Source organism: Salmo salar, chromosome ssa12, assembly GCF_905237065.1.
Source record: "Salmo salar chromosome ssa12, Ssal_v3.1, whole genome shotgun sequence".
NCBI lineage: Eukaryota > Metazoa > Chordata > Actinopteri > Salmoniformes > Salmonidae > Salmo > Salmo salar.
Window position 1 is genome coordinate 44,200,786 of NC_059453.1, and position 27,944 is coordinate 44,228,729.

The following is a 27,944-nucleotide window of genomic DNA, read 5'->3' on the forward strand; positions in this document are numbered from 1 at the left end:
TAATGTAAAAAGCTGGTTTTTGATATAAATATGAACTTGATTGAACAAAACATGCATGTATTGTATAACATAATGTCCTAGGGTTGTCATCTGATGAAGATCATCAAAGGTTAGTGCTGCATTTAGCTGTGGTTTGGGTTTATGTGACATTATATGCTAGCTTGAAAAATGGGTGTCTGATTATTTCTGGCTGGGTACTCTGCTGACATAATCTAATGTTTTGTTTTCGTTGTAAAGCCTTTTTGAAATCGGACAGTGTGGTTAGATTACGAGAGTCTTGTCTTTAAAATGGTGTAAAATAGTCATATGTTTGAAAAATTGAAGTTTTTGCATTTTTTAGGTTTTTGAATAACGCGCCACGGGATTACACTGGCTGTTACGTAGGTGGGACGATTTGGTGCCGCCTACCCTAGAGAGGCTAAGTGGCTTGGGGAACAAAACATCGATATTTTGGGTCCATGTCCAGGAAACTCCCCAGACCTTAATCCCATTGAGAACTTGTGGTCAATCTTCAAGCGACGGGTGGACAAACAAAAATCCACAAATTCTGACAAACTCCAAGCATTGATTATGCAAGAATGGGCTGCCATCAGTCAGGATGTGGCCCAGAAGTTAATTGACAGCATGCCAGGGCGGATTGCAGAGGTCTTGAAAAAGAAGGGTCAACACTGCAAATATTGACTCTTTGCATCAACTTCATGTAATTGTCAATAAAAGCTTTTGACACTTATGAAATGCTTGTAATTATACTTCAGTATTCCATAGTAACATCTGACAGTATCTAAAGACACTGAAGCAGCAAACTTTGTGAAAATTAATATTTGTGTCATTCTCAAAACTTTTGACCACGACTGTAGTCCTCCAAAGTTGTACAATTTGATGTTATTCTTAAAGGATTATTCAATTTGATGACAACAAGTTAAATTGATTTTTTTTTCTTTCTGGTTGTGCTTTTGTGATGACTGAGCTGTTCTCTCTCTCCGTCAGAGGTGATTTCAAAGTTCTGAGACCTGATTGAGAAGCTGAAGAAGGACGTGTACGCCGTGATGCGCCTGGAGAGAGAGGAGAGGGCCATGGCCTACACGGAGGCTCAGGTTAAAAGCAGCATATTGTGTGTATTCAAATAGATGGTAGTGTGTTCCTGTGGTCATATGTGTGTATGTGTATTTTGTGTATGTGTGCGCACGTGTCATTAAGATCAGTGTGGCACAGAAGCAGCTAGCACAGAACGCAGATGAGACAGACCCCCAGAGGACGTGGTTCAAAATGCACGATGAGCGCAAGAAAGACTGCAGTGAGTACCGCAGACCAACACTTATTATAGGCTTGCCAACCTCCCTACCATGTTCCTCGCTGCTACTAGATGGCATCTTCATATCACAACATCCTGCCCTTTCGATGTTATATACACAGTACATGCAGTGCATTACCATGGACAGCATAGCTCATCTCACTGCAACCAATGCCCACGAACTCAACTACAGCTCAACTAAAACAGGCCCTTGACTAAGACCCAGCTATGGTCAGCACTTTGTTGGTCTCTCTTGTATGTACATTGAAATTAGCCTTTTGAGGCTTAACTGTCTGTGTGCAGATGTATCTGTTTTCTTTGAGCTGTGTGTGAGCACCTTGTAAAGCCCAAAGGCAGCAAAAAGCTCTATCTGCATAATTCATGATTTAACTTTATTTCACCTTTGTTTCTGCCAGTGGCCAAAGCTCTGGCGGACTTTGACTTGGCCCTAAGGGGAAAGAAGAGTGAGAAGTTCATCAAAGAGGGGAAAAAGAAAGATTTATCGGTACGAGTGCTCATATTAGTTGTTGCGTCAAAAGACAGGTATTCATATTCAAGGCGTTCAGATTTTCAACTGATTTCAAAGATAAAACACCAACAGGGGGCGAAAGAGTGTATGCATTGTGGAACCCATCATTAGCTTGTGTTTCCCTGGGGAACATATATACTGGTGCACCTTTGTGATAGCAGGTGGTGAAATGTTTGGTGGAAAAGCATTTCACTGGAAGTCCTTCACGGAAGAGGAGACTCTCATCCATACACATTCAGCTCATTTAGGATTCTGGACACTCAACCGGTAGGCACATGGACATTGTTGTGTAAAATTGTTGCCAGTTAGGTGTTTATTTGTGTTGAGAATTGAGACCAATTGTCTAATTTAGTATATAGTATAATTTAGATAATATGACTACATTAAGATTATATATTTAATTTGAAATGACCTTACTTGAAGTAATGTATATTTCTTTTTGTGTTTTGCCTTTAAAGGTTATCAACCTAACTAACTAATGAACTAATTAACTAACTAACTGACTACAGAAATAAAAGAAGTCAGAAGAAAATTGAGTTGTCCCTTGCGTCCTTCAGTCCTTAAAGGCCTTTTTCAAGTTTGGGCAAAGAGCTGCAGTGTGAACCATACACAACTTGACAGTTGATAACCGCGTGGCAGTGAAGACAAAAGGATTAACGGCCTGAAGTCAGGAAAGCTGTCGTCGCAGAGAGGAATATTGACTGACATCTCAACATGGCGGAGGAAGCTCTTGGAATAACAGTGAAGGAGCTGAAGCAAAAAATAACTTTAGCTAAAAGCACTTTTACCAAGCAGGCAAACTTCCTTAGCAGAGTCGCAAAGCACATGACTAAAAGATAACTACAAGAGGAGTTCAAGAAGCTCAAGTCGGAGGCGAGGACGGTCAGTGAGACAAATGACGAGTACAGGGCTGGCCTTCTGGCAGACATTGAAGCTGGAACCGATGAGGGTGAAGAAGCTGAACTGAGCAAGGAGAAGCAGGCTGAACTTGAGAAGACGTTCCAAGAATGCGAGGCACGATTGGATGAGGTCAAGGAGATGGTCCAGTCCAATCTATGGCCTAGATATGGCGAAAATGAGGTGAAGTCTGCAATCCATGAAGCCGAGACATCTGAGCAACTCCATCACAGGCTACCTGTTACCGCTGTAAACAGAGATGGCTTTGAGCTACGGTGGGATAGTGTGAAAACACAAGTCCAAAATGCAATCGCAAGCCTAGCAGAGTGGGAGATGTGGATTCCGGTGGCAGAAAAGGAAAGGCTCGGAGGGAGAGTGAAGGATCTGAAGGCATTCGGCAACAACCTTGAAGCAAGGAGGGCAGGATTTCTCACAGCACAAAGAATTGCAGAAGATGAGAGAGACAGAGGGAGAGTGCTGCAGGTTCCCATGCCAGCTCCACAACCGACACTGAGGATAAAGCCAATCTGTCTACCCAAGTTCAGTGGGTATAAAAGGAACTTCCATCGATGGAGAAGAGACTGGGAGAGTCTGCAAAAGCAGGGGGAACCAACAGGCTCAGTCGAAGTAAAGAGGATCCAACTCATTGACAGTATAGATGAGAGGATATGCAGAGGCCTCCGTTTGTCTTCCTACAACACTGCTGAGGACATGTTCAGGGTGCTGGAAAACAGATATGGAAACAAGTCTACAATTGCCTTGGAGATAATGGAGGATCTGGAGAAAATTCCTGCTTTAAGGGCAAATCAGCCTAGAAAAGTTATCGACATGATCCAAACTATAGAGAAGGCCCTGGATGACCTCACGGCGCTTGAAAACACAGGAGCCATCAACAACCCTCTAGTGATCAGATCCATAGAAAGCAAGTTACCTGACGACATCAAGAGAGAGTGGCTTGTCTTCATGGTTAATCCGAGGAATAATGTCACACCAGATAATCACTTTGAGAACCTTCTTAAATTCCTGAAAACACAAGAGGAAATTCTTGAAAAACTGGAGCAGCTGGGAGTGAGTGAAAGGCCAAAAACGAGAAATGCTTGCATGGAGAGGAAATATGCATCCACGCGGTCCACAACGAAAGGAGGCTGTGTTGTGTGTGTGGTGATGAAAAGCACAGAGAAAATATATTCTTTTGCAAGCGTTTCAAGGAACTGAAGCCGGTGGAAAAGTTGGCTGCTGTAGAAAAGCTCGGGGGCCTGCAAGAGGTGCTTGGTCTGTCATGGAGAAGATGATGAATGCAAAGAGACATACCTGTGCAGGAACAGAAACTGTAAAAAAGACCACCATTTCTTTCTATGCCTGAAGGGAGACTTCAGGAGGAGTGACTCAGAAAGAAGACAATTCAATGTGAGAAGGCATACGCGGACTGAGGAGCGGGAAGAATTTGTATCTAAACTCTCCCCAGAGATGGCGGACAAATTCAAGAGAGCGTTCACCAACATCACCGCAAAGACAAACTGTGGTGAAAAGATCCAGCTTGGAGAGATTGTGTCAGGTGCAGTAGAAGAATTGCCAGTTATTCTAATGCTGCTCGAGGTAACTGCCAATGCAGGACAAAAAATTGGAACCCTGATCGACTTGGCATCAGACACAAATTATATCACCCACAGAGCTGCCAGGAGATTAAATCTTCGAAGTGAAAACATCACTTTAGTCGTCCATGGAGTTGGGGGGATGGCCATGAAGGTTAAAACCAGAAGATATCTCCTCAGAGTGAGGGTCAAAATGCCTAGAGGCACAGAAAGAGCCCATGAGCTTGTCTGCTATGGTTTGAATGAAATTGCCAACATCCACAGAGTCATCAAACCTGAGCAACTCAAGAAGTTCTTCCCAGAAGTCAGTCTAGGAGATCTGAGGAGACCGGAGAGCATTGAGCTCTCCGGTCTGAAGGAAGACTTGCTCCGCAAAGAGTGAAGATGATTGGAGACCTTGTCTTATGGGAGAGCCCGCTAGGAAAGATTGTTGGTGGAGCACATCCAGATCTGTTTGAAGAAGTCGATATGGTCTGGAACGCACTTTGCTCGATCCATGAGAGCAACCGCTGTCAAGTATCAAGAGATAATTAAAACACGAGTTCACAGCTGAAACCAAAAGCACAGTTGCTCGCAGAGAGTTCTTGGATTGGTGGAAATGGGATAGCATTGGAGCAGCTTGCGAACCGAAGTGTGGAGGATGCCGGTGCGGCAATTGTCAACCAGGAGGCAAGGAAATGACTCTGAGTGAGGAAAGGGAGCTGGAGATCATAAGGAAAGGCCTCACGTACATCAAAGCAGATGCTCACAGCGATGAACCGCACTGGGACACAAAATACCCCTGGATTCAAGATCCAAGTTCCCTTCCCTACAACAGGAGTGGGGTTGAAGCCACCTTCTTAAGAACAGAAAAACAACTCAAGAAAGAGCCAGAGTGGAAAATGGCATACACAGCTCAAGTGCATGAAATGGTGGAGAGAAGAGCAGCAAAGAAACTCACCAAAGAGATGATCGCCAGCTGGAAAGGACCAGTATGGTACGTCAGCCACTTGGTGGCGCCAAACCCACACTGTCACAACACCTGTGCGACTGGTATGGAACAGCAGCCAGAAGTTTAAAGGGGTCAGCATGAATGACCTGCTGCTGAAAAGGCCTGATGTCCTCAATCCCATCCGAGCAGTACTACTCAGGTTCAGAAGAGGTGTCCATGCTGCTCTTGGCGACATCAGGAAGATGTACAATTCGGTGTGGTTAGAAAACCTGGAGATGCATCTCCACAGATTTCTCTGGAGAAACACTGAGGAGGAAGAGATTGAAGAGTATGCCATCACCAGAGTCAACATTGGCGATCGACCAGCAGGGTGCATTGCACAACTGGCCATGAGAGAGACAGCAAAACTGCCCATGTTCGCTCACCTGGAGGAGGAACGTAGGATCCTTGAAGAGGATGCCTATGTCGATGACATCCTGACTTCCCATAATGACTTACAAAAGCTGGACAAGGACACCAAAGGAGTTGAAGAGATCCTGAGGACAGGCGGACTTTTCCTCAAACCCTGGGTCCGGTCAGGCCAAAGTGGGAGGCAGGAGATCGTACCAGGAGAACAAGGAGCGGTGTCAGGCACAGTACTTATTCTCCCAAACCAGATGAGGAAAGGAGACAATAAAGCCCTTGGAGTTGGATACCTTGTTGAAGAGGACGAACTGTACCTTATGACTTCAATCAATTTCTCAAAGAGGAAAAAGAAGATGAGAGTCGGACAAAATCTCCTTGAAGAAGAGGTGAGAGGGAAAACTCCAAACCCACTGACGAGAAGAGAACTGCTAAGCCAAGTAGCTAGCCTGTATGACCCAATAGGCCTCGTCACACCTGCCAAACAAAAGGGCGCCATTCTTGTCAGAAAGGCGTTTCAAGAAGCTGGAGGCAAAACTCTGACCCGAAACACGTGGGACAAACCTCTGTCTGAACAATTGAGAGAAGAAGCCATCAAACTGTTTGAGGAGTACACACGTCTTAGCCAAATCACCTTCCACAGAAGCCTCACACCAGTCAACTGGCTTGGTAAACCTTGGGGAATAACATTCTCTGACGGAAGTGAGAAGAGCTATGGAGCTGTAGTGTACTTCAGATGGGAAACCGAGCAAGGCATCCAAGTCAGGTTGGTTGAGTCCAAAGCAAAACTCACACCTTTGGACCAAAAGGGGAGGCAGTGAAAGCTGAAATCTGCGGTGCTGTCTGCGCAGCACGACTTCCAAAGTACATTGAAAAACACAGTCATATAGAAATTGAACGATGGCTCCATCTGCTGGACAGTCAAACTGTGGTGGGAGCTATCCAGAGAGACAGTTATGGGTATCAATCTTTCTTCGCGAACAGAGTCGGAGAGATCCAGAAATCCACATCCGTCGAAGACTGGTGGTGGATCCCGGGAGGCCTGAACAGTGCTGACATCATAACAAGAGGGGCAGCCCCGGAAGACCTCCAAGAAGATTCCATGTGGCAAAATGGACCAGCGTTCCTGCGGCAACCCATGGAAGAGTGGCCACAGAAGTCAGCCAAAGAAATTGCAGCTTATGCCAAGGAAGGCATAAACAAACTTCAAAGGAAATATTTCTCTGCAGCACTGACCAGAGCGCAGGCCAAGAGAAACAAGAATGATGTACTTCCTGAAGTGGGAGTTCAGAAGGAAAGTCAGAGTGATGCACAGCAAAGCAGGCAAAATAACCCAGATGAACCTAAGACTAAGATCCGAAGACCACCAGCTGGCTCTGCGGTAACAAAACTGATTGACATCAGGAAATTCAGCAGCCTGACCAGGCTGATCCGAGTCACTGCCTGGGTTTGGAGAGCTGCAACGAAATGGAAAGAAGTGTTGACCAGGAATTCAGCCTCAGATAAACCAAAGTGGGAGGAAATTCTTTCAACAAACTGGAAGTCCAGAGGCAAACAAGCTGTACTCACTGTTGGGGAGTGTGAAGATGCACTAAGAGACCTGTTCCTTGCAGCACAAGAAGGTATAACCTTTCAAGGCACCACTCTCAACAGACTCGCTGTTTACAGAGATGAAGAGACTGGGCTCTTGGTTTGTGGAGGGAGGTTCAAGATCTTTGATGAGGATGAGACTGCTGTACCAATTCTACCATATGAGGCATGGATATCCACTCTCCTAGCCCAAGAGGCCCATGATGCAAACCATAAAGAAATAGCAGGTACACTCCTCCGGATGAGGAAGAAGGCCTGGGTGATAAAAGGCCGGAAGCTGGCTAAAAAGAGAGTTGACAACTGTGTGGTGTGCAGAAAGGCTAGGGCCAGAAAGTGCCAACAAATCATGAGTGACCTTCCACCCGAGCGTATAACACCAGCCAGACCATTTGAGTACACAACAGTGGACTTATTTGGACCATATGAAGTCAAGGACGAGGTGAGAAAGAAAGTCAAGCTCAAGGTGTGGGGAATTGTCTTCTGCTGTATGGCATCCAGAGCTATACACACAGATGTTGTCAGTGACCAGTCAACTGAAGGCTTCTTACTGGCCTACCAAAGATTCACGGCACTGAGAGGGCATCCAAAGAAACTGTGGTCAGATCCTGGAAAGAACTTTGTGGGTGCCAGACCTGCCCTCAAAGAGCTCTACCACTTCCTGGATCAACAAATTACATCTGAGCTTGAAAATGAAGCTTCAAAGCATGGAACAGAGTGGAGCTGGAAGATCCACCCAGCAGACTCCCCTCACAGGAATGGTGCTGCAGAAGCAGCTGTTCGCACTGTGAAGCGGGCCTTGCACAATATGAGAGGCGAAGGACTCTTCACATGGAGTGAGTTTCAAACATTTATGTTCATGGCTGCTAACCTTGCCAATGAAAGGCCCATAGATGCCAGGACTCAGAGCCGGGAGGACTGCATAGAATACATCAGCCCTAATTCTCTTCAGCTTGGAAGGACTGGACCTAGGGGAGACTTAGGAAGCTTTGAGTTTGAAGACTACTCCTACAAAAGGTTAAGAGTCATTCAAGCAGAAGTTAACTGGTTCTGGAGGAAGTGGAGTCAGTTGGCTGGACCTAACCTGTTTGTGAGGAGTAAGTGGCACACAAAGCAGCGAAACGTGGCCGTTGGAGACGTCGTCTGGCTTGCAGACCAGAACGCTTTGAGGAGTCAGTATAAGCTTGGTAGGGTCGTCAATGTCAACGCTGACAAGGAGGGCATTGTGAGAGATGCAAATATACGAACCTTCCCAAGTTATCCCATCTCAACTTTGAAGCATGTTTGTGGAGACAAAGCAAAGAAACGTTCAACCAAAATCCCTGCTACAATTCTTCACAGGGACGTCAGGCGTTTGGTTGTGTTATTACCTGTAGAAGAGCAGAAGTAAAGCGATCGAAGATGGAGCCGATGTGACCTCCTTGGGTTCAAGAACCAGGAGATCAAGTGGGAGGTGTTGCGTCAAAAGACAGGTATTCATATTCAAGGCGTTCAGATTTTCAACTGATTTCAAAGATAAAACACCAACAGGGGGCGAAAGAGTGTATGCATTGTGGAACCCATCATTAGCTTGTGTTTCCCTGGGGAACATATATACTGGTGCACCTTTGTGATAGCAGGTGGTGAAATGTTTGGTGGAAAAGCATTTCACTGGAAGTCCTTCACGGAAGAGGAGACTCATCCATACACATTCAGCTCATTTAGGATTCTGGACACTCAACCGGTAGGCACATGGACATTGTTGTGTAAAATTGTTGCCAGTTAGGTGTTTATTTGTGTTGAGAATTGAGACCAATTGTCTAATTTAGTATATAGTATAATTTAGATAATATGACTACATTAAGATTATATATTTAATTTGAAATGACCTTACTTGAAGTAATGTATATTTCTTTTTGTGTTTTGCCTTTAAAGGTTATCAACCTAACTAACTAATGAACTAATTAACTAACTAACTAACTGACTAAAGAAATAAAAGAAGTCAGAAGAAAATTGAGTTGTCCCTTGCGTCCTTCAGTCCTTAAAGGCCTTTTTCAAGTTTGGGCAAAGAGCTGCAGTGTGAACCATACACAACTTGACATTAGTTCTCTGTTTGACTGGTACCATTTTTCAATTTTTTTTTTTTTTCCAAGATTTTTCTGTCTTTTTTTCTGTATAATTAAAATGAATGTTAACAGAATTCCCCATCAATGGTATTTCCACTCAGGAATCTTTTACGTAATCATTTACATACTTTATAGCATCAAAACCATTACATTTGACTACCGTAATTTCCAGACTATTAAGCGCACCTGAATATAAGCCTTACCCACTGAATTAATTTTTAAAATTTATTTTCAACATAAATAAGCCGCACATGTCTATAAGCCGCAGGTGCCTACCGGTACATTGAAACAAATGAACTTTACACAGGCTTTAACGAAACATGGCTTGTAAACAAAAATAAATAGGCTTTAACGAAACACGGCTTGTAACAAAAATAAATAGGCTTTAACGAAACACGGTTTGTAACAAAAAAATAAATAATTAGCAGTAAGCTTCAGTTGTCTTTTTGCACTGAGTCAATTCCTCACGCTGCTGTTTCCAACGTCTTATCATCAACTCATTAAGACCAAGCTCCCGTGCAGCAGCTCTATTTCCTTTTCCAACAGCCAGACCAATCGCCTTCAACTTGAAAGCTGCATCATATGCATTTCTCCGTGTCTTTGCCATGATGAGGGTGACAAAATGACTACCGTAATCAGAATGATGGGAAGTTTGAGAGCGCTCGATTTAATCTAAACAGTAAACAAAAAAGTTGTTTGACCGTAACCCGTTCGGCAATTTCATTGGTCTAATGAAAGCTTCATGCCACCAAAAAACTGAGCACGTCATAGAATGTGTTTTAAAAAAAAAAATTAAAAAAAAGAAAAGTGGGAAAAAAGCCTGGGAAAAAAGTTGCGGCTTATAGTCCGGAATTTACGGTAATAATTTGCCATTTCATGTCCTCTGTACACTAGATATGGTATTGAACTAGTTATAAACTGGTAAGGGATGCAACAGTTGAAAGTCCAACTCAGGCTAGCCAGCTCAAATCTCCAAGTGGTCAGTTCTGTCATATAGCTAAATTACATTTATGTTTACTTAGCAATCTTAGAGTATCCTGAAGTTATCCGGGTATACATCAGTCCATATAGTAAGGAGCCTTGTCCGAGCCAGAACGGCCCATATGGCAGAAGCCTATCCTCTGTCTGAAGCGCGAGGCAGCTTGATGTAAAGCTTCCTGGATAGGACGCTACTCTATCTGAGCGTTATTACTTTGACTATGCAGTTGGAGCTAGATACCCTTTTCTTCCCTAGTTGTCTCCACTGAAATTCAATTTGCTAGAGTGACATTGTATTGTGCACGTCTCTCTATAATTTCCGTACAACATACAACTACATAAACATTGTAAAGCAAAGCAGACGTGTGTGTATATACATCATCTTTGGGTCACGTACTTTTTCAGTCAGCTGTGTATATTGTCCAATCACCGCTTTCTCTTTGTGCCTCTCAGTCTGAGGACAGAGCCCAGTTTGAGATCCTCAAGTCCCAGATGTACGCCGAGTGAGCAGCCAAGAGGGACCGCACACCTAAACGAGCCAGGGCCATGCCAGAGGATGAGCCTGTCCAGAAAGGTGGGCTTTTATCAGACACTTTTAAACAGCTAATTACTCATATTCTATAAAGAACTGGGCCGTGTTCGTAAAGCATCTCAGGAGTAGGTGCGCTGATCTAGTATCAGTTTTGCCTTCAAGATCAAAATGAATGATAACATGGAGTATAGTACTCCTACTCTAAGACAATAAGAATATGAGCCATGGTTTTTCATCTTTTGTGTTCCAAGTAGGTGGCTTACTAAATGAATGTTTTACTACTTTAATGGCCATCACCATCATCCCAATCTGGCCATGAACAAGGAGAAGACAGTGTTTTCCATTGGCGCCGGCTGATCAGCCGGTTACAGACTAATTTTCTGCCTGAAACTTTTTCCAATTCATAATAAACAAGGATTCTTTTGATTTCAATGTTTCAATTCAGTAGTCTGTCGAGGCGTCTCGCACGAGAATGAATTACATTTTTTTACATTTTAGCAGACACTCTTATCGAGAGTGACTTACAGTTGTGAATGCATACATTTTTTTCTCCGTACTGGTCCCTCCTGGGAATTGAACCCACAACCCTGGCATTGCAAACACCATACTCTACCAACTGAGCCACACGGGACCCCTGGCACCATTCTATCCATGTAATGGCGCCGGGGGGGGAGTGCTGCCGTTTTATCGGCTCTTAACCAACCATGCTATTTTGTTAGTTTTTTTGCGTTGTTCGTAACTTGTTTTGTACATAATGTTGCTGCTACCGTCTCTTATGACCGAAAAGAGCTTCTGGACATCAGAACTGGGATTACTCAGCTCAAATTGGACGAAGAGTTCTTCTTCAATGAGTCGGACGGGAGAGATACGCTACTACAGACACCCGACCAGGCCCAGATCGCCGTGATTCGATGGAAAAGGAAATGGAGGTTTCGCGGAAAGAGATCAGGGTGCCTTGTGAGGATCAGACAACAAGTGGCTAATCTGCCCTTGCCTTCCATCCTGCTAGCTAATGTTCAATCGCTGGAAAATAAATGGGACAAACTGAAAGCACGTATATCCTACAAACAGGGCATTAAAAACTGTAATATCCTATGTTTCACCGAGTCGTGGCTGAACGACGACATTAACCTGTTGGGTCTAGGGGGCAGCATTTGCACGTCTGGATAAAAAAAATGTACCCGATTTAATCTGGTTACTAATCCTACCCAGTAACTAGAATATGCATATACTTATTATATATGGATAGAAAACACTCTAAAGTTTCCAAAACTGTTTGAATGGTGTCTGTGAGTATAACAGAACTCATTTGGCAGGCAAAACCCTGAGACATTTTCTGACAGGAAGTGGATACCTGATGTGTTGTATTGACTTCAAACCTATCCCATTGAAAAACACAGGGGTTTAGGAATATTTTGGCACTTCCTATTGCTTCCACTAGATGTCACCAGCCTTTACAAAGTGTTTTGAGTCTTCTGGAGGGAGATCTGACCGAACAAGAGCCATGGAACGGTGATGTCCCATTAGACACCTGGCGCGCTACTTCATGTTGGGTACCCTCGTTCCAATACGTTATAAAAGACTATGCATTCGTCCACCTTGAATATTATTCATGTTCTGGTTAAAAAAGGCCCTAATGATTTATGCTATACAACGTTTGACATGTTTGAACGAACGGAAATATATTTTTTCCCCTCGTTCATGACGAGAAGTCCGGCTGGCTTACATCATGTGCTAACGAGACGGAGATTTTTGGACATAAATGATGAGCTTTTTTGAACAAAACTACATTCGTTATGGACCTGTGATACCTGGAAGTGACATCTGATGAAGAGAATCAAAGGTAATGGATTATTTACATAGTATTTTCGATTTTAGATCTCCCCAACATGACGTCTAGTCTGTATCGCAACGCGTATTTTTCTGGGCACAGTGCTCAGATTATTGCAAAGTGTGATTTCCCAGTAAGGTTATTTTTAAATCTGGCAAGTTGATTGCGTTCAAAAGATGTAAATCTATAATTCTTTAAATGACAATATAATATTTTACCAATGTTTTCTAATTTTAATTATTTAATTTGTGACGCTGACTTGACTGCCGGTTATTGGAGGGAAACGATTTCCTCAACATCAATGCCATAGTAAAACGCTGTTTTTGTATATAAATATGAACTTGATAGAACTAAAAATGCATGCATTGTCTAACATAATGTCCTAGGAGTGTCATCTGATGGAGATTGTAAAAGGTTAGTGTATCATTTTAGCTGGTTTTATGGTTTTGGTGACCCTGTCTTTGACTTGACAAAACATTACACACAACTCTTGTAAATGTACTGTCCTAACATACTCTAAATTTATGCTTTCGCCGTAAAACCTTTTTGAAATCGTAAAACGTGGTTAGATTAAGGAGATGTTTATCTTTCAAATGGTGTAACATAGTTGTATTTTTGAAAAATTTGAATTTTGACATTTATTTGGATTCAAATTTGCCGCTCTTGAAATGCACCTGCTGTTGATGGAGTGCACCACGGGTGGCACGCTAGCGTCCCACCTAGTCCCAAGAGGTTAAGAACATACAGCTGGCGGGTTGTACACTCTATCGGCAGGATAGAACAGAAGCCTCTGGTAAGACACAGGGCAGGGGCCTATGCATGTATGTAAACAACAGCTGGTGCACAACATCTAAGGAAGTCTCAAGGTTTTACTCGCCTGAGGCAGAGTATCTCATGATAAGCTGTAGACCACACTATCTACCGAGAGAGTTTTCATCTGTATTTTTCGTAGCTGTCTACATACCACCACAGACTGAGGCTGGCACTAAAACTCCAATCAATGAGCTGTATTCTGCCATAAGCAAACAGGAAAACGTTCATTCAGAGGTAGCGCTCCTAGTGGCCGGGGAATTCAATGGAGGGAAACTTATTATATCAGTTTTACCTCATTTCTATCAGCATTAAATGTGCAACCAGAGGGAAATATATTCTAGACCAGCCCTTGTCTCACAGTCCTCTGTCTTCTGTTTCTAGGCCCATCCCTCCCCCGTGTCATCGATGGCCAGCCAGCGTATACGGTGAGACGCCTCCTGAGGGTTCGACCACGGGGCAGGGGTTTCCAGTACCTGGTTGACTGGGAGGGTTGCTGTCACTTCCTGATCTGTTTCACCTGTCCTTGTGATTGTCTCTACCCCCTCTAGGTGTCGCTTATTTTCCCTGGTGTATGTATCCCTGTGTTTCCTGTCTCTCTGTGCCAGTTCGTCTTGTCAAGTCAACCAGTGTTTTGACCATTGCCTGCCCTGACTCTGTACCCGTATGCTTGACTATTCTGCCTGCCCTGACCTCGAGCCTGCCTGCCTGCCTGGACTATGACCTTGTTATGAACTTTTTACCTGTACACGACCATTATCTTGCCTGCCCCTTGGATCCTAATAAATATCAGAGACTCGAACCATCTGCCTCCCATGTCTGCATCTTAGTCTTGCCCTGTGCCTTATACATATACAGTTGAAGTCAGAAGTTAACATACACTTATGTTGGAGCCATTAAAACTCATTTTTCAACCGCTCCACAAATTTCTTGTTAACAATCTATAGTTTTGGCAAGTCGGATAAGACATTTACTTTGTGCATGACAAGTCATTTTTCCAACAATTGTCTACAGACTATTTCACTTATAATTCACTGTATCACAATTCCAGTGGGTCATAAGTGTACATACACTAAGTTGACTGTGCCTTTAAACAGCTTTGAAAATTCCCCAAAATTATGTCATGGCTTTAGAAGCTTCTGATAGGCTAATTGACATAATTTGAGTCAATTGTAGGTGTACCTGTGGATGTATTTCAAGGCCTACCTTCAAACTCAGTGCCTCTTTGCTTGACATCATGGGGAAATCAAAAGAAATCAGCCAAGAACTCAGAAAAAAATGGTAGACCTCCACAAGTCTGGTTCATCCTTGGGAGCAATTTCCAAATGCCTGAAGGTACCATGTTCATCTGTACAAACAATAGTACGCAAGTATAAACACCATGGACCCACGCAGCCGTCATACCGCTCAGGAAGGAGACGCGTTCTGTCTCCTAGAGATGAACGTACTTTGGTGCGAAAAGTGCTAATCAACCCCAGAACAACAGCAAAAGACCTTGTGAAGATGCTGGAGGAAACAGGTACAAAATGATCTATATCCACAGTAAAACGAGTCCTATATGGACATAACCTGAAAGGCCACTCAGCAAGGAAGAAGCCACTACTCCAAAACCCCCATAAAAAAGCCAGACTACGATTTGCAACTGCACATGGGGACAAAGATCGTACTTTTTGGAGAAATGTCCTCTGGTCTGATGAAACAAAAATAGAACTGTCTGGCCATAATGACCGTCATTCTGTTTGGAGGAAAAAGGGGGATGCTTGCAAGCAGAAGAACACCATCCCAACCGTGAAGCACGGGGGTGGTAGCATCATGTTGTGGGGATGCTTTGCTGCAGGAGGGACTGGTGCACTTCACAAAATAGACGGCATCATGAGGGAGGAAAATTATGTGGATATATTGAAGCAACATCTCAAGACATCAGTAAAGAAGTTAAAGCTTGGTCGCAAATGGGTCTTCCAAATGGACAACTTCCAAAGTTGTGGCAAAATGGCTCAAGGACAACAAAGTCAAGGTATTAGAGTGGCCATCACAAAGCCCTGACCTCAAACCTATAGAAATTTTGTGGGCAGAACTAAAAAACGTGTGCGGGCAAGGAGGCCTACAAACCTGACTCAGTTACACCTGCTCTGTCAGGAGGAATGGGCTAAAATTCACCCAACGTATTGTGAGAAGCTTGTGGAAGGCTACTCAAAACGTTTGATCCAAGTTAAACAAATGAAAGGGATTGGTACCAAGTACTAATTGAGTGTATGTAAACTTCTGACCCACTGGGAATGTGATGAAAGAAATAAAAGCTGAAATAAATCATTCTCTCTACTACACTGCTCAAAAAATAAAGGGAACACTTAAACAACACATCCTAGATCTAAATGAAAGAAATAATCTTATTAAATACTTTTTTCTTTACATAGTTGAATGTGCTGACAACAAAATCACACAAAAATAATCAATGGAAATCCAATTTATCAACACATGGAGGTCTGGATTTGCAGTCACACTCAAAATTAAAGTGGAACACCACACTACAGGCTGATCCAACTTTGATGTAATGTCCTTAAAACAAGTCAAAATGAGGCTCAGTAGTGTGTGTGGCCTCCACGTGCCTGTATGACCTCCCTACAACGCCTGGGTATGCTCCTGATGAGGTGGCGGATGGTCTCCTGAGGGATCTCCTCCCAGACCTGGACTAAAGCATCCGCCAACTCCTGGACAGTCTGTGGTGCAACGTGGCGTTGGTGGATGGAGCGAGACATGATGTCCCAGATGTGCTCAATTGGATTCAGGTCTGGGGAACGGGTGGGCCAGTCCATAGCATCAATGCCTTCCTCTTGCAGGAACTGCTGACACACTCCAGCCACATGAGGTCTAGCATTGTCTTGCATTAGGAGGAACCCAGGGCCAACCGCACCAGCATATGGTCTCACAAGGGGTCTGAGGATCTCATCTCGGTACCTAATGGCAGTCAGGCTACCTCTGGCGAGCACATGGAGGGCTGTGCGGCCCCCCAAAGAAATGCCACCCCACACCATGACTGACCCACAGCCAAAGCGGTCATTCTGGAGGATGTTGCAGGCAGCAGAACGTTCTCCACGGCGTCTCCAGACTCTGTCACGTCTGTCACGTGCTCAGTGTGAACCTGCTTTCATCTGTGAAGAGCACAGGGCGCCAGTGGCGAATTTGCCAATCTTGGTGTTCTCTGGCAAATGCCAAACGTCCTGCACGGTGTTGGGCTGTAAGCACAACCCCCACCTGTGGACGTCAGGCCCTCATACCACCCTCGTGGAGTCTGTTTCTGACCGTTTGAGCAGACACATGCACATTTGTGGCCTGCTGGAGGTCATTTTGCAGGGCTCTGGCAGTGCTCCTCCTGCTCCTCCTTGCACAAAGGCGGAGGTAGCGGTCCTGCTGCTGGGTTGTTGCCCTCCTACGGCCTCCTCCACGTCTCCTGATGTACTGGCCTGGTAGCGCCTCCATGCTCTGGACACTACGCTGACAGACACAGCAAACCTTCTTGCCACAGCTCGCATTGATGTGCCATCCTGGATGAGCTGCACTACCTGAGCCACTTGTGTGGGTTGTAGACTCTGTCTCATGCTACCACTAGAGTGGAAGCACCGCCAGCATTCAAAAGTGACCAAAACATCAGCCAGGAAGCATAGGAACTGAGAAGTGGTCTGTGGTCTCCACCTGCAGAACCACACCTTTATTGGGGGTGTCTTGTTATTGCCTATAATTTCCACCTGTTGTCTATTCCATTTGCACAACAGCATTTGAAATGTATTGTCAATCAGTGTTGCTTCCTAAGTGGACAGTTTGATTTCACAGAAGTGTGATTGACTTGGAGTTACATTGTGTTGTTTAAGTGTTCCCTTTATTTTTTTGAGCAGTGTATTATTCTGACAGTTCACAGTCTTAAAATAAAGTGGTGATCCTAACTGACTTAAGACTGGGATTTTTTACTATGATTAAATGTCAGGAATTGTGAAAACTGAGTTTAAATGTATTTGGCTAAGGTGTATGTAAACTTCCGACTTCAACTGTACATATTACCTCAATTACCTCGACACCGGTGCCCTCGCACATTGACTCCGTACCAGTACCCCCTGTACATAGCCCTGCTATTGTTATTTACTGCTGCTCTTTAAATATTTGTTATTCTTATCTCTTTCTTAAAACTGCATTGTTGGTTAAGGGCATGAAAGTAAGCATTTCACTTTAAGGTCTACACCGCTTCTACACCGCTCTGTGACAAATAAAATTTGATTTGATTCTAGCGATCTATTGATAGGATAGGTGCGTGTCAGTCACAAAGCGAGCCATGACAGGAAAACGCTGTCTGCTGTCCCGCCTCCTGGTACAATTTGTATGCACTCTGGTTGGTTAGAGTCAAATTTCTTTACACAGAGGAGGGAGAGAGCATGATACTCGTGAATTTGCACGTCCCATGTAATGTAAGTTGTAACGATGAGTCAGAATCTTCAACTTATTGTTTTCTGGCACATTAATTTGTGTTTCACATAGCCATCCACGCAGAGTCATGGCTCATGGTAGGCTATTTACTGTGCATTGACTGACAACTGAACACTAAGTGTTAACTAGTTTTCTGACTGAATAAAGTAAATCCCCTATATCCCTTTGCCATTTATAAATCATACAATGTGGATATACATTATGTCCATAGTATCGCATCGGGACAAGCAAACCAAAGGGTTTCCTAGGTTTCCTTTCCTAAGATAAAGTGAGTGACTGTCATCTCGTCAGTCAGTGTAGCCTACCGAATCGCATCGGTGAGAGAACTGTTCACTTGGCAATTGGCTCCCTAATTTTGGTAGGCCTTTCAGCAATTATCTGCAGATAAATTATGAAAACATTCAATGAACATGGTGAATCATCACTGCAGGAAGAATACAGTGCCTTCAGAAAGTATTCACACCCATTGACTTTTTCCACATTTTGTTGTTACAGCCTGAATTTTTTATATTCTAATTAGAGTTGTTATGATTGGCCTGCACAGAATACCCGGGGGGGGTCTAGCTCTAGCTAGACCCCCCCTAGTCTAGCTCTACAGACTGCTAGATTAGCCCGCTAATACAGGACTAGTAAAGCCCCAGTACACTACTTTTGTGAGAGAGGGGCTGCTGTAGCACCCTCAGCACCCCTACTTCCAGCTGAAATGTCTTGAGTCAATAAGTATTCAACCTGTTTGTTATGGCAAGCATTAATAAGTTCAGGAGTATAACTATGCTTAATAAGTCACATAGTAAGTTGCATGGATTCATTCTGTGTGCAATAATAGTGTTTAACATGGTTTTTGAATGACGACCTCATCTCTGTACTCCACACATACAGTACAATTATATGTAAGGTCCCTCAGTTGAGCAGTGAATTTCAACCACAAAGACCAGGGAGGTTTTCCAATGCCTCGCAAATAAGGGAACCTATTGGTAGATGGGTAAAGAAAAGGAGACATTGAATATCCTTTTGAGCATGGCGAAGTTATTCATTACACTTTGGATGGTGTATCAATACACCCAGTCCCTACAAAGATACAGGCGTCCTTCCTAACTCAGTTGCCGGAGAGGAAGGTAACCACTCAGGGATTTCACCATAAGGCCAATGGTGACATTAAAACAGATAGAGTTTAATGGATGTGATAAGAGAAACAACATTGTAGTTACTCCACAATACTAACCTAAGTGACAGCCTGTACAGAATACAACTATTCCAAAACATGTATCCTGTTTACAACAAGGCAATAAAGTAATACTGCAAAACATGCGGCAAAGCAATTAACTTTTTTTCATGAATACAAAGTGTTATGTTTGGGGAAAATACAATACAATAAATTACTGAGAACCACTCTCCGTATTTTCAAGCATAGTGGTGGCTGCATCCTGTTGTGGGTATGCTTGTAATCATTAAGGACTGGGGAGTTGTTTAGGATAAAATATAATGGAGCTAATTACAGTCAAAATCCTAGAAAACCTGGTTCAGTCTGCTTTCCACCAGACACTGAGAGATGAATTCACCTTTCAATAGGACAATAACCTAAACACAAGGCCAAATCTACACTGGAGTTGCTTACCTAGAAGACAGTGAATGTTCATGAGTGGCAGAGTTATAGTTTTGACTTAAATATGCTTAAAAATCTATGGCAAGACTTGAAAATGGTTGTCTACCAATGATCAACAAACAATTTGACAGAGGTTTAACAATTTTGAAAATAATAATGGGCAAATATTGTACAATCCAAGTGTGCAAAGCTCTTAGACTAACCCAGAAAGACTCACAGCTGTAATCACTGCCATGGGTGATTCTAACATGTATTGACTGTGGTGGTTACTTTCTGTATTAGCAAATGAGGAGAGACAAACTTATCACACAAGTCAGAGTTATACTTAAACTAAATCTTTAATAATAAGAGCTTTGCAAAAGCAATGACTTTCAAAGATTCACCATTTCTAATGATCCATTGAGAGTGGCAACACAATGGCTACTGAGATCTTTTATAGCAAAGATCCACCCCCAAGTTGACATAACAAACCACAGATTTTAGGAACAGTTCACAAAGTGAGACTTTATAAATGAGAAAGGAGTATCCCGTAGCCAGATAGCATTCGCTATAAATTATCGTTCAGTTTGGCCCCTAAGACGAGGTTGCTATCTTGTTCCTGTTACTCCTAGCGCAAAAACACCAACTCATCCAATGGCATAAATCAATTGTCAACTCTAGACACTACCACACACATCCCCCAAGGCCAAAGGAGGGAGTGACTGGCACACAAACATTGTGGAAACCAGTAATTGGTTCCCCCTTAATCACACCATCCCTTCACATGGTTTAACAGATACATTCACATATGAAGACAATGTTCCCTCCTGTCCTCTTCCCTTTCTGATATTCTGCATAGCACCAGGGACATGTAAAAGACAAGCCTGACCTTTCCCCTCTCCCCAGCTGAGGGAAGAAGTGCAACTGCCAACACCAGAGTCCAAAGGGATATATTCTAATAACAAGTATATCACATAAGCATATTATGCAGATAAGACATCTTAATTATCTATGTTGCTCAACTAATTCTGATTCATCCACCACATGACTCAGGGGTGTGAATACTTATTTCAATAAGTTTTCAAGAATGTCTAAAAGCATGTTTTCATTTTGTAATTATGGGGCATTGTGTATAGATGTGTGAGAATGTTTTATTTTTTTTAATCCATTTTGAATTCAGGCTGTAACATAACAAAATGGGGAGTCAAGGAGTATGAATACTTTCTGATGGTACTGTAGGTAGTGGAGAGCCGCATTCTGGTCCAAATATGATCATTAGGGCCCTCACGGTATCCAGGCATTAAAACGGAATTCAACAATATAAAAAATGTATTGACCTTAGTAGGGAATCAACTAAATGTATAAAAAATTATTAGTTTACCCATGTTTATCATGAACAGAATGCATCAGTGATTCGTATTTCCTGCCACTTTCTGAAGAGGCAACCAGAGTGTGTGTGTGGTGCGTGCATGTCTACTGCTTTGTGTAGCAGGGAAAACTCACTGAAACTGGGCTGACCACTCTGTCTCCCATTGCTGCCATTGGCAAGGACGTTCTCACCTTTACTGTTAAGGCAAGGCTGCAAGTTTTATCAACAAAATATAATCTAGCACTCTGGTGCCCCGTAAACTATGACCCATTTTGTATTCTACATGAGTCAAATGTAATGGAGTCATTTGCCCATGTTGTGAATGGCTACTGTTCATACAAGCATTTGTACATTGCAATACATAACTGCCTTGTTGACCTGAAAGCCAGCGAGGTGAGACAACGCATTAACATTCTTGTGTAAGGGGAAGCTGGTTTGATGTTGATGATGATGTGTTTTCCTGTGTGCCAAATACGCCAGATATTGTTGTTGTGGGGGAAGGCCAGGGGGAGGTGCTCATTTTGGAAGTGGGCTACTCATTTGACGGCTACATGGAGCAGGCCTTTGCCGAGAAGCTGCTTAAGTACCAGCCCCTCGTGGCACGCTTGGACAGCCTTGGGTGTTCGGAAGTCTAGGCCACGCACACAGGCTTGCAGTGTGTGGCCTCCAGATTGCGGGCCTGACAAAAACTAGGGCAAAGCAATTGGCTAGGTACTGCTCTGTTTCAGCTGTTGTGGGCAGCCCAGCTGTTCGGTGAAGAAGGTGATTTCTGTACCCTTGAGTGCCATACATACAGGGACGTTTGAAATGTTTGGATCCATTTATTGTAAATTTGATAGGTGGATTCAAATAAAGTATTTCAAGTGTGTGTGTGTGTTGCGAGTGCATCTATCACTATGTGTATCTGTTAGCGACAATGCTAATCTAAACAGTTTTCTGGTTGATGGAAAGGCATTTCCAAAAACCTTCTCAATTAAGTATTAACTACTAGCCTATGCTTACCTGGAAAGGTGATATCATGATTATTTTCATCAATCCAGTGGGAATTTGTTCTGCAAACTCTACTATCACATGTGCGCTACAAAAACACCACTAAACAACAGCCTGTTGCTAAGTGCGCACTTGAATTAAAGGGTAACTACACTCCAACATTTTCCCAGACCCCAAAGGTGGTCTCATGATGTGGTTGAAGCATTATTGTGGACTTACAAACATTCAATGTTGTTTTTCTATTTTTAAAAAGTGATTTTGATTGTGAAAACTGGAAAAACAACCTTTAATTTTAACTAAACAAAAATCTAAACGTAACATGTAAAGTGTTGGTCCCATGTCTGATGAGCTTAAATAAAAGAGCCCATGAATTTTCCATATGTACAAAAACGTATTTCTCTCAAATCTGTTTACCTCCCTGTTAGTAAGCATTTCTCCTATGCCGAGATAATCCATCCACCTGACAGGTGTGGCATATCAAGAAGATGATTGAACAGCATTATCTTTACACAGGTGTACCTTGTGCTGGGGACAATAAAAGGCCACTCTAAAACGTGAAATTTTGTCACACAACACAATGCCATGTGCAATTGGCATGCTGACTTCAGGAATGTACACCAGAGCTGTTGCAAGATAATTTCATGTTAATTTCTCTACCTTAAACTGCCTCCAAGGTCTTTTTAGAGAATTTGGCAGTACGTTCAACCGGAATCACAACCGCACGTGTTACCACACCAGCCCAGGACCTCCATATCCGGCTTCTTCACCTGCGGGATCGTCTGAGACCAGCCACCCGGACAGCTGAAGAAACTGTGACTTTGCACAAACCGAAGAAACAGTCTCAGGGAAGCTCATCTGCATGCTTGTCTTCCTCACCAGGGTCTTTTTATTTATTTTTTGGGGGGTAGATCAGCTTTAATATTGCAGATAGATTGTAGCTTCCATCAATGTAATTGTCTGCATCATTTCCAATCCCCCATATATTTTTGGAGTAAATATATTTATATACTGTACCAGTCAAAAGTTTGGACACCTACTAATTCCAGGGTTTTTCTTTATTTGTACTATTTTCTACATTGTAGAATAATAGTGAAGGAATCACATGATGCAGCACCATCACACTCCTTGGTCAAATAGCCCTTACACAGCCTGGAGGTGTGATTTGGGTCATTGCCCTGTTGAAAAACAAATGATTGCCCCAATATGCACAAACCCGATGGGATGGTGTATTGCTCCAGAATGCTGTGGTAGCCATGTTGGTTAAGTGTGCCAACTTCTTCAGGCAAGGGTCTATTTTTCTCCACTTCCTGTCTAACTGACGTGCCCAAAGTAAACTGCTTGTTACTCAGGCCCAGAAGCCAGGATATGAATATAATTGGTACTATTGGATAGAAAACACTTTGATGTTTATAGAAATGTTAAAATAATGTATGAGACTATAACACAATTGATATGGTAGGAGAAAATCCAAAGAAAAACCAAGCTGATTTTTATTTTTGAGCCCATGCTCTTTTAATTGAAAGCTATGGGTCCTATGCAATTCTAGCTCACAGATTGTAATTCCTATGGCTTCCACTAGATGTCAAGAGTATCTCATGATAAACTGTAGACCACACTATCTACCGAGAGAGTTTTCATCTGTATTTTTCATAGCTGTCTACATACCACTACAGACTGAGGCTGGCACTAAAACCCCACTCAATGAGCTGTATTCTGCCATAAGCAAACAGGAAAACGTCCATCCAGAGGCGGTGCTCCTAGTGACCGGGGACTTAATTGGAGGGAAACTTATTAAATTAGTTTTACCTAATTTCTATCAGCATATTAAATGGGCAACCAGAGAGAAATAAATTCTAGACCACTTTTACTCCACACACAGCGACGCGTACAAAGGTCTCCCTCGCCCTCCATTTGTCAAATCTGACCATAACGCTATCCTCCTGATTCCTGCGTACAAGCTAAATTTTAAGCAGGAAGCACCTGTGACTTGATCTATAAAAAAAGTGGTCAGATGAAGCAGATGTTAAACTACAGGACTGTTTTGCTAGCACAGACTGGAAAATGTTCTGGGATTCTTCCCATTGCATTGAGGAGTACACCACATCAGTCACTGGCTTAGTCAATAAGTGCATCGAGGATGTCCTCCCCACAGTGACTGTTTAAAAAAATATATTTCAACTTATTTCACCTTATATGTCACCTTTATTTAACCAGGTAGGCTAGCTCGTTTGCAATTTGCAACTGTGACCTGGCCAAGATAAAGCAAAGCAGTTTGACACATACAACAACATAGAGTTACACATGGAATAAACAAACAAGCAACCAATATACAGCATGTGCAAATGAGGTAGGATAAGAGAGGTAAGGCAATAAATAGGCCATGGTGGCAAAGTAATTACAATATAGCAAATAAACACTGGAATGGTAGGATGTGCAGAGGATGAATGTGCAAGTTGAGATACTGGGGTGCAAAGGAGCAAGATAAATAAATAAATACAGTATGGGGATGAGGTAGATTGGATGAGCTATTTACAGATGAGCTATATACAGGTGCAGTGATCTGTGAGCTGCTCTGACAGCTGGTGCTTAAAGCTAATGAGGGAGGTAAGAGTCTCCAGCTTCAGAGATTTTTGCAGTTTGTTCCAGTCATTGGCAGGAGAGGCGGCCAAAGGAAGAATTCACTTTGGGGGTGACCAGTGAGATATGCGTGCTACGGGTGGGTGCTGCTATGGTGACCAGTGAGCTGAGATAAGGCGGGGCTTTGCCTAGCAGAGACTTGTAGATGACCTGGAGCCAGTGGGTTTGGCAACGAGTATGAAGCGAGGGCCAGCCAACGAGAGCATACAGGTTGCAGTGGTGGGTCGTATATGGGGCTTTGGTGACAGAATGGATGGCAATATGATAAACTGCCTCCAATTAGTTGAGTAGAGTGTTGGAGGCTATTTTGTAAATGACATCGCCAAAGTCGAGGATCGGTAGGATGGTCAGTTTTACGAGGGTATGTTTGGCAGCATGAGTGAAGGATGCTTTGTTGCGAAATAGGAAGCCGATTCTAGATTTCATTTAGGATTGGAGATGTTTAATGTGAGTCTGGAAGGAGAGTTCACAGTCTAACCAGACACCTAGATATTTGTAGTTGTCCACATGTTCCAAGTCAGAACCGTCCAGAGAAGTGATGCTGGACAGGCGGGCAGCGATCGGTTGAAGAGCATGCATTTAGTTTTACTTGCATTTAAGAGCAGTTGGAGGCCACGGAAGGAGAGTTGTATGGCATTGAAGCTCATCTCGAGCTTAGTTAACATAGTGTCCAACGAAGGGCCAGAGGTATACAGAATGGTGTCATCTGCGTAGAGGTGGATCAAAAAATCACCAGCAGCGAGAACGACATCTGAACCCCAACCAGAAGCCATGGATTACAGGCAACATTTGCACTGAGCTAAAGGGTAGAGTTGCGCTTTTAAGGAGCAGGACACTAACCTGGAAGCTTATAAGAAATCCCGCTATGCCCTCTGATGACCCATCAAACAGGAAAAGCATCAATACAGAACAAAGATCGAATGCACTACACCGGCTCCGATGCTCGTCGGATGCGGTAGGGCTTGCAAACTGTTACAGACTACAAAAGGAAGCACTACTGAGAGCTGCCTAGTGACACGAGCCTACCAGATGAGCTAAATAACTTCTATACTCGCTTCGAGGCAAGCAACACTGAAACATGCATGAGAGCATCAGCTGTTCCGGACGACTGTTTGATCACGCTTGCCGCAGCCGATGTAAGACCTTTAAACAGGTCAACTTTCACAAGGCCGCAGGGCCAGACAGATTACCAGGACGTGTACTTGAACCTGACCGTGTGGTGCCAGGACAACAACCTCTCCCTCAATGTGATGAAGACTAAGGAAATGATTGTGGACTACAGGAAAAGGAGGACTGATCGTGCCCCCATTCTCATCAATGGGGCTGTAGTGGAGCAGGTTGAGTGCTTCAAGTTCCTTGGCATCCACATCACCAACAAACTATCATGATCCAAGCACACCAAGACAGTCGTGAAAAGGGCACGACAAACCCATCCCCCTCAGAAGACTGAAAATATTTGGCATGGGTCCTCAGATCCTCAAAATGTTTTATAGCTTCACCATCGAGAGCATCCTGACGGGTTGCAATCACTGCCTGGTATGGCAACTGCTCGTCCTCCGACCGAAAGGCACTACAGAGGGTAGTGCGTACGGCCCAGTACATCAACGGGGCCAAGCTTCCTGCCATCCAGGACCTCTATACCAGGTGGTGTCAGAGGAAGGCCCTAAAAATTGTCAAAGACTCTAGGCACCCTAGTCATAGACTGTTCTCTCTGCTACCGCATGGCAAGCGGTACCGGAGCACCAAATCTAGGTCCAAGAGGCTTCTAAACAGCTTCTACCCCAAGCCATAACACTCCTGAACAGCTAATCAAAAGGCTACCCAGACTATTTGCATTGCCCCCCACTCTTCTATGCTGCTGCTACTCTCTGTTATTAACTATATAAAGTCACTTTAATAACTCTACCTACATGTACATTATGTCACACCCTGATCTGTTTCACCTATCCATGTGATTGTCTCCACCCCCTCCAGGTATCACTTATTTTCCCTGGTGTATTTATCCCTGTGTTTCCTGTCTCTCTGTGCCAGTTCGTCTTGTTTTGTCAACCAGCGTGTTTTTCCTGTGCTCCTGCTGTCACGTCCTGACCAGTAAAAGGGGTTATTTGTTATTGTAGTTTGGTCAGGGCATGGCAGGGGGTGTTTGTTTTGTGTGTTTTGGGTTTTGTTCTATGTTATTCTATTTCTATGTGTTTATCTAGTTTTTCTATTTCTATGTTGGGGTTTTGGAACAACCTCCAATTAGATTCATCCAATTGTCGTTGCCTCTAATTGGAGGCCATATTTAAGTGGGTTAGTTTTCTCTTGTGTTTGTGGGTGGTTGTTCCTTGTATAGTCTGAGCACCTTACGGGACTGTTTTCGTTGTTTGTTTTGTGTAAGTGTTTTGTTGTTTTTCCTTCAAATAAAAGAAGATGATAAATATACCCGCTGCAGTTTGGTCCACTCCAAACGATGAACATTACACCTGCTTTTTCTTATCTCTCTTTTTCTAGTCCTCCTAGTTTTGACCCTTGCCTGCCCTGACTTTGTACCCGCCTGCCTAACTATTCTGCCTGTCCTGACCTCGAGATTGCCTTCCACTCTGTATCTCCTGGACTCTGACCTTGTTATGAACATTTTGCCTGTACGCGACCATTCTCTTGCCTGCCCCTTGGATACTAATAAATATCAGAGACTCGAATCATCTGCCTCCCGTGTCTGCATCTGGGTCTCGCCTTGTGCCCTTATAGTACGAACTGGCCATGACAGACCCAGCAGACTTGGACCGGCTTCGCCACGCTGTCTCCCTGAGACTACTGAACCTTTTGGAATGGCTTTGTTCAATGCGTACTGTGTACATGTGCACTGTAGTAATCTTTTGATATGTTTGTTCTGTTTCAGGTTTAGGAGAAAGTAAGGGTCATTTCGATGGGAAAATGACAAGACGAGCAGTTTGGATGGATCTATTCACCTTCAGTGTATTTTTTTCATTGACGTTAAAAGTTTCTTTCTTCATAAAGCAGTGCTTTCCCACTTTTCAGTGAGGGCATGATAAAAAGACACTCACACAGGTTGTCTGGTTGCGGTGTATAACCATACCAGGGTTTCATGTAACCTGTTGAAGCCTCACTTCAAAAATACGGTGCTGAGAAAAATGGCCTCTGTGTTAATGAAGTTGTCAATTTTATAAAGGTTTAATCTGTATTATTGTGAGATGGGTTTTCGAATGGCCATCAACATCCTTGCAGCAGTGAAATCCATGTAGGTATTATCTTGGTTATAGCTGCAATAATTGGTATCAATAAAGTACAAAACGGTGACGCATGGCCTGTTTTAAATGCTGAAACAACTAGCCCGCTATAACCTCCGCCCCATGCTCAACACAGAGAAAAAGATACGGCTGGGTGGACGGGTTTAGCCCACTGCAT

The 27,944-nt window shown here is 43.4% G+C and overlaps 1 protein-coding gene across 5 annotated transcripts; it reads left to right on the forward strand.

Moving 5' to 3' along the window:
- The first annotated feature begins 1,726 nt into the window (after window positions 1-1,726).
- Window positions 1,727-27,848, forward strand: LOC106565289 (uncharacterized). Of its 5 annotated transcripts, none has more exons than XM_045691396.1 (4): window positions 1,824-2,087; window positions 10,766-10,886; window positions 13,870-13,913; window positions 27,418-27,848. In XM_045691396.1, the coding sequence occupies exons 1-4, from the start codon at window positions 1,990-1,992 to the stop codon at window positions 27,431-27,433; spliced, it is 279 nt and encodes a 92-aa protein (XP_045547352.1). In that variant the 5' UTR covers window positions 1,824-1,989; the 3' UTR covers window positions 27,434-27,848. The 5 variants fall into 5 exon arrangements, 1 of the variants encoding a protein (XP_045547352.1); XR_006757995.1 differs by lacking the exon at window positions 1,824-2,087 and adding an exon at window positions 6,479-8,952 and having other exon boundaries at window positions 27,418-27,845; XR_006757997.1 differs by lacking the exons at window positions 1,824-2,087; window positions 27,418-27,848 and adding an exon at window positions 1,727-1,796 and having other exon boundaries at window positions 13,870-14,287.
- The last annotated feature ends 96 nt before the right edge of the window (window positions 27,849-27,944 follow it).

Bases quoted from the DNA above. Each gene is read 5' to 3' on its own strand.
- LOC106565289 (XM_045691396.1), top strand. From the start codon at position 1,990: ATGTTTGGTGGAAAAGCATTTCACTGGAAGTCCTTCACGGAAGAGGAG. The intron at 2,088-10,765 runs GTAGGCACATGG...TGTGCCTCTCAG, and splicing joins GGATTCTGGACACTCAACCG to TCTGAGGACAGAGCCCAGTT. The intron at 10,887-13,869 runs GTGGGCTTTTAT...TTCTGTTTCTAG, and splicing joins GGATGAGCCTGTCCAGAAAG to GCCCATCCCTCCCCCGTGTC.